This window comes from Desarmillaria tabescens (genome assembly GCF_030435595.1).
Source record: "Desarmillaria tabescens strain CCBAS 213 chromosome Unknown EV420scaffold_2, whole genome shotgun sequence".
Taxonomy (NCBI): domain Eukaryota; kingdom Fungi; phylum Basidiomycota; class Agaricomycetes; order Agaricales; family Physalacriaceae; genus Desarmillaria; species Desarmillaria tabescens.
This window is the reverse complement of record NW_026848301.1, coordinates 14,971-26,376: the sequence shown is the minus strand read 5'-3', so window position 1 is coordinate 26,376 and position 11,406 is coordinate 14,971. Positions and strand designations below refer to the sequence as shown.

Here is an 11,406-nt window from a genome sequence, read left to right as displayed (position 1 = left end):
AATATGGACGACGGGTGACACCAATCGATAGGGATAGCCAAGTAGACATGCAGACAGTTTCTTGCCTTCAACTCTCGCGTTGGCTTTACCAGTGCCATCCTCCGCACTCAGCGAGAAATTGATCAAGTCATACCACCCTGCGTGACCACAGGTAATAGGCCTCTGGGCGATTTTGCTGGCGTCGGTGTCATGCACAGCGTCGATTATCCCCGATGTACGAAACTGTCGTGGTGATAGGGGTGATTGGACGACAACGGTGGGTACAATGGAACCGATCACGTGCGTACACAGTGCCGTATGAGAACAGTGCCGCCGTGTTCCTCTCTATCGAGGTAGCGTCGGCGAAGGTAAACTTATGAAATAAGAATGACATCGAGATTGAGGATGGATAGCCATCGACAATCCCCGTACATAAGTGAACGTCAAGGTTAAGAAAACCTGGCTGGTATGCAGAATGATGAACGCCGTGCCCTGCACCCGCGTCTTAGCGGGGTATAGATGAGTGTGGCGAATAGGGTAGGGATCAGCCTGAGGAACGTAGTTGCAGTGTCATGAGAAGATTACAGGGAAGAGGCGATACAGACGCCAAGGACAGACGACGGTAGAGTAACACTTGATTGGGCAGACGAAAGGGCGATGCTGGGATCGCACGACCGGTATGATGTATGAGTTTGCGGGGGGCAAAGACCAACAAAAGGCGAACGAGAAATGGGCACATCAACCAGTGCGGAGGAGACGCGTGCCTCGTAAAAGCAAACCTGGATGACAGAAAAAAAACAGAAAGTGATGGGACAATAGGCGCTGGCGACGATGGCGGCGAAAAGCTAGTGAGACTAGGAAGGGATGGCAACATTCTCCCCGTAACGAGTGAGGGGAGAAAGAATCGGAAGGACAGTATCTGTCCCCTCCGTAGCCGATGATGAGGGTGTCTTGAGGGCAGACAACATCGCTGATATTATGAGCCAATAATGCTGGGGATCTGTTCTTCGACTTCGTGGAAGTCGAGCGGTAGCAGGTTTTCCCCTCGACGTCCGACGAGTGCGGGAGAAGGAAGTTAAGCAGAAGGCGGAGGTGGCGAGGATAAAGGTGAACCAGTGACCTGGGAGGTTGCGCACGCCGTGGGGCATGAAAGGCGAATTCCGGTGAGGAGGGAGAAATATCTTCTAGGTGTACCAAGCGTCGATGAGGGACGGCACGGGCATTTGGTAGGAAGGCTGATAGAAAAGGTGAGGTACGTCGTTGTCAACAGCTGACGTGAACTTACAGAGAGGGCAGACCAAAGAGTCGAAGCCTTTGAGTTGAAACCAATCCCGGAAATGGGCGACGGGACGAAAGAGCGAGGAGTGGATGGGGTCTGAAATCGTCCGACGGGTAGGAAGACAATGGGTAGAAGACGATACCATATGTTCCAACGGTACGACGTTGGAGATGGTGCCGGTATCATGGTACAGACCAGTGGGTGCATATCAGGGAGCGATGATGAGGTCCATGTAGGCAGTACAGGCAGTAATGCCTCCGTCACGTCACGCTATCATGATAACTAGACATCGTCGTAGGCGCACAAAAGTGTACGCTGGGTTCCGGCATGCACGACCGGAATAATTGGCTAGCCAGCGGACTAAGCAACAATGACGGACTAGACAGAGGGCAATCATGCCCAGAGCGGCAGTGAGCGTAGGTCGCGCGGCGAGATGCCGTTCTCTGCTCCTCCACGTTCCCTCTACCAGCATGCTCCTCCATCGCTCACCGTCATATAGTCTCATCATAGTTGGGTGTTGCCGTCAGAGCCCTTGCTTCCAGCGTGTCGGGAAAAGGGCCATGATGACAGACGGCAGCAGAGCCATGTTTGGCGGCTGGTCGTAAGGAGTGAATGTGGAGTAGGTCTCACAGATGGGTCCAGCGTTGTCGACGCGCACCAGGGAGTGACGGTGAGGTCGAGGACAGGTCGAGGACGGCGTCTAGGTAGGTGACCCCATCTGACAGAGAAAGTCAAGGTGATCAGGGAATTGGCTGGGAGGGCTGGGGAAGGGGGGCAAAAAGACGTTCCTATGGAATACAAGACTGGTACGCTCCGGTTATAAGCAATAGCCGGTATTTGCAATGCTAACACCTGCCATGTATAGCAATATGACCCCGGAAACTTATCTGTAGCCAAGTATAGCATAACATTGAATATCATCTACATAATATTTCTTTTTCCTTTCCGCTGGGTAATCAAAATTCCCAGTTTTGTGCTTATGGCAAACTCGGCATTCCATGATTTGAAATGAGCCTGTGGGTTGTACATAAATACATTGTTATGCTTTTCGTGGTTTGAAATGCGCAACTGTACAGGTCATAGATTATGGATAGTAAGTAACCTATGTTAATTTTGCATCCATAACCTTCCAAGAAAACAAAGACCCATATGCTTTGAAAATGAAATGTTTCAATCAAGTTTCCACCAGTATGTCTTCATCATTGGCGAGTCATTTCTTTATAAAGGACATCAATCAGTGCAATTCAGCTTGAGCCTTGGGTTTATGGACTAAAGCGCAGCTGATCGATGGTTTTGAGGGGATCAGTATTCGGACAATTTTTTCTTTCGATCTCTTTGCCCAGGAACCGATAGCAGCATGATCAAGTACCTGAAGCTATGGTTGAAAAGTTCTTAGAGCTTTTTCAGGCGAGCTGCGATTATGGATGATGCCGTGTTGATGACATCACATGAGACAATATGTCAACCAGTAGAGTGCCAATGTCTTTGACTTTCGATAGATTGTGCAATATGTGCATCAAAATCCATGGTCAGTATGTATACTAGGTCCAAACTGAAATTCCCCTTGTTCACTGCTAACTGGCATAAATAGGTCGAAACAGGTGACTTGCTGATTTATTTGAAGACACTCAATTTCTGAAGACACTTCCACTATTTAGATAAGAGATTCTCCATACCACATGGTCCTTTGTAGAGTAGCTGTGCTCATACGTGTTCAATTACTATAGTTTTGGAAATTAGGTTCAATCGGAACTAGGGGAATATAATTCTTTACAGATAAATCTCTAGCCATAGTAAAGAACAGGATGGCAGCCAGAGCAAGTACTACCAATTGGAAGATCAACAGCATTCGCACCTCAAAACGTGTTGACTTTAGGCAAATTGTTTTCACATGGGAAATTCAGACTCTAGTTCAGACTCCGATGAAGTAACTGCTCACATCAAAGATCATTATCATTCATCAATCACTTTTGATCTCCTATTGGCTATGTGTACCCAAAGATATAAGCCCTTGAGTAAATTGGCAATTCTGCCAATTTAGTTTCATTCTCACAGGGATTTCTCAGGGCCAAAAACTGTCCCCTTATTATTCCGATTCTCTCCAGAAGATGAGGAGGATCAAGATACTGTAGCTGAAGACTGTTCACAAGATTCAAGCCCAGATGAACCAGAATTTCCCTGTTCCGCCGAAGCCATCTGCCATTTCGAGACCATTCCATACTGGAATCGAAAGAAGGGACAAGCGCAAAACCCAGGCAGGTTCAATTTTGACTGTCTTCGGTCATCTATTTTACCAGTTGCAGGATGAATCAAGTTCATCAAAAAGAAATCATGTATCGTTGCTGAACTTTCAGTCTTTGCAATCACCTAAAAACTTGCTTGCCTCAGCAAATTTCGGAAAACAGCATCTGACGGTGAGCTGCAAGCAAAGGATCCTGATGAGTTGTTCGTCCTTCTCCAATGTTACGAATCTTTGCCCATGCCTTGCAGAATACTAGTGTACCTGTGGACTATGACAGGTGGTGTGAATATTAGCAACAGTGGATCTGAGGGTAATCACTGGGAGAATTTTGAACGACAATCTCATAGAGCTCGGATTATGGTGTGTGACTTGTAAACCACCTGTTTCAATTTTTACAAATATCTTTAGGCTGACGTATGAACTTCTGCAAACTGGCAAGCCCTCTGTTGCAAAAGAAATTACTATTTTTAGTCCTTTTTGGTTCCCAAAGTTCCAGAAGTGAGCTCTTATCAACGTCACTGGGAGCCGTGCTTATATATTCTCATAGGAATTACCAAGACGTCCACCGTTGGACTGCAAAGTTCGACATATTCAAGAAGAAATACGATTATTACAACCAAATGAAGAGTAATTTTCCTCCCTAGCTGCTTCAACTGTGACTTGACAACATATATAGTCTTCATTGGTACCTCGCCATTATTTGCCATCCTGAATATGCGCTGCTAACGAATCAAGAACACCTTGGAAACGGTGAAAATCAAAACTTGTCCAAAGCAATGACCACAGGTAAGTCAGACTAGAACTGTGTGGTTCATTGTAATCACATCGATCAGCAGAACGATTATTTTTACCCTCGATTCCCTTGGTTATTCGCATTGGAGCGAAGCCAGCCAATTAGGGAAATTCCTCGCCCTTGAAGCCCTCGACAAGAAGGGGTTGCAAAATATAATGGAGGCGATTGGTCAAACTGTCACTGTAGGTCCCAGAACACATGCCAATCACTGGCTTAACACAAAAGCAGGTACCCAAACAACCAAACTTTTCTGACTGTGGATTATACATGATGCACTTTGCCGCAAAATTCATGTCGGATCCTGACAAATTTTACAAAGTCATGGTAATCATTCTCACCTGTCATCCTCAACTCATTCACATAAGACATTATCAGTCAACTTCAACCCTTCCGACTGGCGTTGATCTGAAGACTTTTTGGGATGATGAAGAGGTTCCTGGCTTGCGAGCATCTTTTCGGAATGAGATCATTGATCTCTCCAACAAATGGTTCATTATGATGGCAACAGCAACCTCCAGTAGCCAGCAGATTCATGCGAAAGTGACGTCGAGATAGTGGAGCAGACTGGATTAGCTGTTGGTCTTAAAAGGAAGCCTAATGAAGTGGACGACCCCTGGAGGAATCACACCGTGAGCAGAAGAGAAAATGTACATAGGCAAAGGTGTCTATCATATGGATATCAGGTACCTATCTCCCATCGTCTCCAGTACCTAAGAAAGAGCATAGAATTCTCTTCGGTTTTCTACAATATTTTGTCACATCTGTTTGCCTGCGAGAAAGGACAGAATGTTATAAAGGATACTACAATCTATGAAATGGTATCATAGAATCAATTTAATGTGAATCTGGTAACACAAGCTAGCTGTGTTTACCACCTACTCCATCAGTCATTTCCTACGCTCGACTGGCATTCTTCAACTTCCTTTCTCGACTCTCCTCAACTCGATTTTTTTGTGAATGCTTAGCTACATACACGTTCACGATGTCTTACAAGGTTCTTTATTTTTCTTTCTTCCCTTACAATACACCTACGGTAGAGAACAACTTACCACATGCGATTGCGTATAGCAACCAACACAGCAGATGTTTGACTGAGCCCCAGATAATCATCCCTTGCCACAGGCAACTATCATTGATTAACAGTACCTTTGAGAGAAAATTGAGCGACCATCACTAACCACAACACTGTATTCTACACATGTTACGACACCTACTCCTAGCAACAAACGACGCAAGACCATGGCAAGATGCTCCTCCCCTGTGGAATGTAGCTCGAGCCAACATCTTGAGGTGCCTCAGGGCATGCGAGGGGGAGGATTCATGTTTCGCAGACAGTCTCCTCCCACCTCCACACTGGAGGACAGTCCTCACACACTTTCATCCATAAGCCTGTACTAACGTACAACCTCCGCAAGTGCTACGTAGATGCCACACATGGCTATGTGATCCCCCGATCTACAACACCCTGCGAAAACCCCCCTCACACAACTCGACCACTATCCAAGGCGACTACCTTCAGGCCTCCCAAGGCCACAAACCCATCTCTCCCAAGTACAGCCCACCTAGATATCACTCTCTCCTGCCCCCCCCTCTTTTCACGACGTGCTAGTAGAAATTAGTTAGTAAAGCGTACCACCCTCAGTAGATACCACTCGAGACAGACCACAACGTAGGATATAGAAACCAGATGTATACATACTGCCCTAAAAGGCGTGAATACTATAAATGGGATTTCATGAGACAATAGAGCACAAGATCGCATCCGCCCATTCAGAGGTATGCCCAGACACATTTCAAAGTGACCTTGAATGTTATATCTCACACTGTTTTATATCTGTCTTCAAAGACTGGAAGGCTGGATTGTGGGTCTTAGTCAGCAATGTCATCGAGCTGGATGACAGTCTTAGTCAGCATTGTCATCGAGCTGGATGATGGTCTTAGTCAACACCATCGAGCCATCATATGACCATGCGAGTTGAGTGCCATCCTGTGACATCCCAGAATAGAATTCAAAAGATGAACTGGCTCGTGGCCTTTGTCCCCTTCCACGACCACCTATAATGTAGTCTCGTATGCCTGAGCAAAAGAAAATATAACATCATTCACTACATATGCTGTAAGAATTCTCGGATGGACATCTCTATAATGGGTGCCTCGCCCGAAATTTCAGCATCTTCTTCATCAGCTTCGACATCTTCCGCATTGGCATCATCAAGTTCGTCATCACTGTTCAAGTCTGGAATATCAGGTATTGTAGCTTGGTCTGATTGAAGTTTATCAGATTGCTTAGTGTCCGATTTGAAAGATTCTGACCTTGCCCAACCACCTGTTTTGGACCTCCTTGATTCTCGTCAGTTTCTTCTGCTTCGTATGCTCTCGTAGAAGCGACGTGCCATTCATCAAGAACAACAATATGGCGTTCGTGAAATTTATCCAGCAATGCAAGGTATACATTCCAGATGCACTCTCGGGTTACTTCTGGATGGCCGAGTTCCTCCATAAATACTTCAGCCCACTGCCTAAACGAGTTAGGGACAAGCTGCAGCACGGGGTGATCAGGTGGGGCATAAATTTGCCTCACAGCTTGTATAGATTCTGGGATGAAAGCAACCTATGAAGAAACGTTGAATTTGGAAAAATGATAGGTGCTTGTAGGTACCTTGAAATCCTGGGCCCCAAATCACTCAGGAGCTTGTTCAATGAGTAAAGGGACTCCGTTCGGTCTTGCCACCTTGCGATTTCGTCTTTTCTTTGTTGTGTTGTTTTTGATCACATACAAATCGAGTTCTCGTTGGAACCAAGGGATAAAAAGGAAACGGAATATCAATCTATGAAATCAGCTGAGTCCAGTTCGATTTGAAGCTGTTAAAGAGAAGAGACGTATGCTTCCAGAGGCACCTTCGGGTCATACCAGCCTTGCTCAACGCCAAACTGAAAGATTCCTTCATAGCCAAAGCTAAAGTGAGCGCGGAACACACTCCATACGATTTCTGAAGGAATGTTTTTCTTCTCTGCCATCCATCGGTGCTGCAAGGTATTGTCCAAGTCCTTGTCAGCCCATTGGTGCAAGAAGCTATGCGCCCTAGCCAGGTTACCGTTCTCGTTGCCCATATCACTTTGTGTAAGAACAGGACCATCTGGACGAGAGTAAGATAGTGACCCCTTGCAGAAAGGTTTAAAGACCTACGCCTGGTGTGTTCCACTACATCCAGGTAGTATGAACAGATTAAGATGGGATTTGAATTGTTCCACCAGACTCGCATCCACTTCAGGATGCCAGTGAAAGGGTCTATGCCACTGTGAAGGCAGAGGCCAAAGCAATATTTCCACTTGTCATGTTGGTCGACGCACCAGAGGTCATTGACACCAGCACAATAAAAAACTTTTCTGACGAGTCCCTTTCGAATTCTTCGGGACGCATGCAAGGGTTCCTTCAAATACACCCATTCCTTGATTACGTCTCTTCCCTTTCATTAAGAATTGTACCATTAGAAGAATTTAAAGACTCACCTTGAAACTCGCACATTGTGGTCGATTCTTAGATGCTTCTTCATTTCGAAATAACCCGCCTTAGGGAATTGCTCCCGCATTTCGTCCAAATGTTCCGAGACAGTCTCAACAGTATGCTTTTGCTGCCATGTACTGAGGAATCCTAGCCTTTTTCTCATCCTTTTGAAGCTGGAAAGGCTGGAAAGAAACCATTAATGGATCCTCCGGGCGAGAACTTCAACATACCCCAAGGTATACTTCGACGTATCGAAAACTTTCTGGAGTTCTTCACACAGAACTGGTATCGGTTACGTTGCCCTCCATCAGCCAAAGCTCTTTCAGTCTCGGCAAAATTATTTCATCTGGTACTTCACCACAGTCAATGGAATGAAAAGATAATTTACGACGACTCACCAAGTGGAAGGTGTTGATTGGGCATTTGACGAGAAACAGGTATAAACGTGGATACCCGAAAATCGCTTGTTGTCCTGGCCTAGATCAGGACGTAAATCTGGAAAAATCAAGGAATATCTCTTATTCGTGTTTGTCTCCGTGACGTGAAATGGAAGCATGCATAGACACTGACAGTTGTCTCATCGTTAGGGTCCTGTTATTCTGACACAATGAATGGCCCTGCATCATTGGACAAGATTTTCTGGGATATCCGGTGACACTCGTTACAATTTCGGATGGAAAATATCGGCGTCTTTTTATATGAAGTGGAAATGTTTCGCTGGGCCAAGAATATCTTTCACTAAAAGATGAAATTATTTCATTCTGGCTGAAAAACTGGTTGAATTTGGGCCCAGCAATGTAGTCTTTACCATAATTAATTAACCATTTTAAGACGGTATGACAATGCGCAAAAACGGGTATATAAAGCACACTTTCATTGCGGAGACCGCAAAACTTTCATGAGTGAAAACACTTCCAGTTCTCAAGCAGAGACTTGCGTCCTCTTGTCTTGCTGTGTTGGCGTGCTTCTGCTCTTCACGGGTAAAGCCTCTTCTGAGTATTTTCACGACGTTCAGTTGACGAAATTCAAGGCTTTTATCACTCTCACAGACTGCTCACAGCCATCACCTCGAAGTCTCTTTGTGCGTGCTTAGCAAACCCAGCCTTGCAATTCAGTAACGTCTTTCTTCCACATAGGTGTTCGACCCACAAAGAGACTGATTATGGAACCGAGCAAAATGTCGCTCCTGCAGTCCGCCTGCCTTTACCATCTTTATAAAGTGTCCATCTGGGAACTTTGCGCTCGGTAAGTTTTACAAAGTCATTGATCGCGTCTTTGGTGAACTGTTTTTCCAGTCGTCAATGGAAGTTCATCCATCCAGGATATCTTAGAAATTCTAAGACAGAAAGTCTCCGGCAGACAGGATGTTTGCGGTATCTTTTCAAGTCCATTCCATTTGTACATGCCCGGCAGATGGCTTCCTTTATCCGCCATGGAGACGCTGGATGCTCTGAACGTGAGCGACCTTTAGACTTTACATTTCCAATCACTGCTGCTAGGGGGTGCCAGTAAGTATTCGACAATATAATGCGCTGGCAGGTACTGACACGTTCCAGGCCCAGTTGATCCGGTCGATCTTACCTTTGCACTAGATGATAGTTCCGATCATTGTGAATACCAGCGTTGCAAAAATCGCAAAGCGAACGGTGATCCATACAAGTTTCAGCCAGGGGAGGAAAAGTTTCAAATGAAGGCATGTTTGTGCAAGGATGGGCCTGCTACGTTGAGGAACCTGGGGACTGAGACCCTGACCTTGATGACTTGTAAATCCTGCGCTGCGCTTGCGTCAAAGAAAAGTACGCCCTTTTGCGCTTTCACCTCTTCCAAGCCAATATTCTTTTATAGAAGCTGCATCACAGCGCGCAAGACATCTATCGAAGAAAGATGGAGTGGTGTCATCCTGTAAGTCTTATCCATGTGCACAATGCGATAAATCTCATTGGTTTTGTTAGCCTGCCAGATGGCACCACCACCCGTTCCAACGATTCCAGGAATTCACCTGCTCGAAGTAGCCGACACTATTCTGAAAGTCATTGTGTCCATCCCAAACACCCTTTCGATTGATGAAAGTGTCAAGAAGGCCAAAGCAAAAGGTAGGAATGTTTACTGACCTTTTCTTGTTCGGTGAATGTACTCTCTGACAGGAGCTGCGCCGGAATTGAGGTTGCCAGTCGCGATATCATCGTTGCTGAACAAAAATGCCCTTAAAATCGGTTATTTGCCTGCTCATTATCTCTACAATTCCGAGAAGGACAAGTTTCGCAAGCTCGCGGTAGAAGGTCAAGGCGTACTTGCAAAGGTCTTTGTTCAGGTCAAAAGGGAAAACGGGACAAGGAAAGGCATCTCCTTCCACGTAAGCTGTAACTTTGTCACGGTTACACCATTTGACTTTTGGCAGAACGTACAACGTGGTGTCACCTTTCCTCCTCCGACTCCCCGCGCTGAAGTTGTGCAATGCGTGCTCGAAAGCCTGCTTGTTTTAGTACAAGCCCATCACAAAGTGAAGGGCTTCAAGTTCACTACTGACGATTTCTTCGTTGTGGACTCTGGGTGGATACCCGTTCTGGAAGGAGATTTAACGAAACCAACAGAGTTGTTTTATAAAGGTATAACCAAAGGGCTCTCAAAGAAGGGCACACCAGTCAGAGGCTTGAAATATTCTCAGGGAGCCCCTGAGAACTGGTATATGGTACTCAACCCTGCAGCGGCTGAAAGATATGACGAATGGGAGGCTGGTGATACTCCAAAGGTATGATTATCGTCATTATGTGTCAATTTACGTTGATTTCTTTCAAGTCATCCCCTGTCAAGAATGGAAAAGGGAAGAAGCGCGAAGAACCAGAACTTGATTCAGATGTATGTTAACTAGGATGCCCCTGTTCGGATATTCATTGATTTTAAACAGATGGATGACCTTTCGGATGTCGATTATGTTTCAATTGTTTCCGGACCACCTGAGTCGACCATCTCAGTGAGAGGAGGACATTCTCTTTGTTGCACAACCTAACATCATTCTTTAGGTGAATAGCGAACGGTCATGTTCCTCAAAACGGGCGGTGGGTGACTTTCCAGTTAAGTCTTACCAGGCTAACTGAGTTCTGTAGCTTTCTCCAGCACCTCCTACAGACGTTCCCAGCAGCAAGCGACTTTGTACTGGCATTGACGTATCAGACTGCACCAAATGGTTTGATGCGATTCCGGACATTATTGACACTGGTGGAACTTACCTTGAGAGCAGCTTCGATCCTGGTGAGTTCTACACCCAAAACAATCCACATTAATCACCTACACATATTTTAGGTTTACCAGAACAGGCGGTTCAGATTTGTTTGATCCCTCAACTCATTTCTGGACTTCTCAGCAGCCCTCAATTCACCTTCACTTCGCAGTTATGGGGACACATTTATGTCGACTGGGCGGAGAGCGAAGAACAACGACTCGGATCCGGCTCTTTCAAAATGGCTCACTTTGGGCTGCTAAAGGTTGGAATGAACCTAGAGGGTGTTGATGTTCCGGCAGCGCTGCAGGGAAAAGTCTGTATCAAGCGGCTGTACTTTGGCCTCACGACTAGGCAAGGGGTGCAGCGGATGACTGATGATGTTGAACGT

General features: G+C 45.8%; 2 protein-coding genes across 2 annotated transcripts; both read right to left on the bottom strand.

Annotated features, from left to right (window-relative positions):
- Positions 1-545: 545 nt before the first annotated feature.
- EV420DRAFT_424698 (uncharacterized protein) lies at positions 546-1,582 on the bottom strand. The gene is made up of 2 exons (XM_060482046.1): positions 1,265-1,582; positions 546-1,214 (listed from the first exon to the last, which is right to left on the bottom strand). The coding sequence occupies exons 1-2, from the start codon at positions 1,401-1,403 to the stop codon at positions 718-720; spliced, it is 636 nt and encodes a 211-aa protein (XP_060337965.1). The 5' UTR covers positions 1,404-1,582; the 3' UTR covers positions 546-717.
- Positions 1,583-7,158: 5,576 nt separating this feature from the next.
- Positions 7,159-7,961, bottom strand: EV420DRAFT_1616585 (uncharacterized protein; the record flags this gene model as incomplete). Its single annotated transcript, XM_060475134.1, has 3 exons — positions 7,159-7,430; positions 7,481-7,680; positions 7,804-7,961. 3 exons carry the CDS (start codon positions 7,959-7,961, stop codon positions 7,159-7,161), a joined length of 630 nt encoding a protein of 209 aa, XP_060337964.1.
- Positions 7,962-11,406: the final 3,445 nt, after the last annotated feature.

Excerpts from the sequence above, each read along its gene's own strand:
- EV420DRAFT_424698 (XM_060482046.1), bottom strand. The coding sequence starts at position 1,403 with ATGGTATCGTCTTCTACCCATTGTCTTCCTACCCGTCGGACGATTTCA. Across the intron at positions 1,215-1,264 it reads CTCTTTGGTCTGCCCTCTCT|CCTTCCTACCAAATGCCCGT; the intron begins GTAAGTTCACGT and ends CTTTTCTATCAG.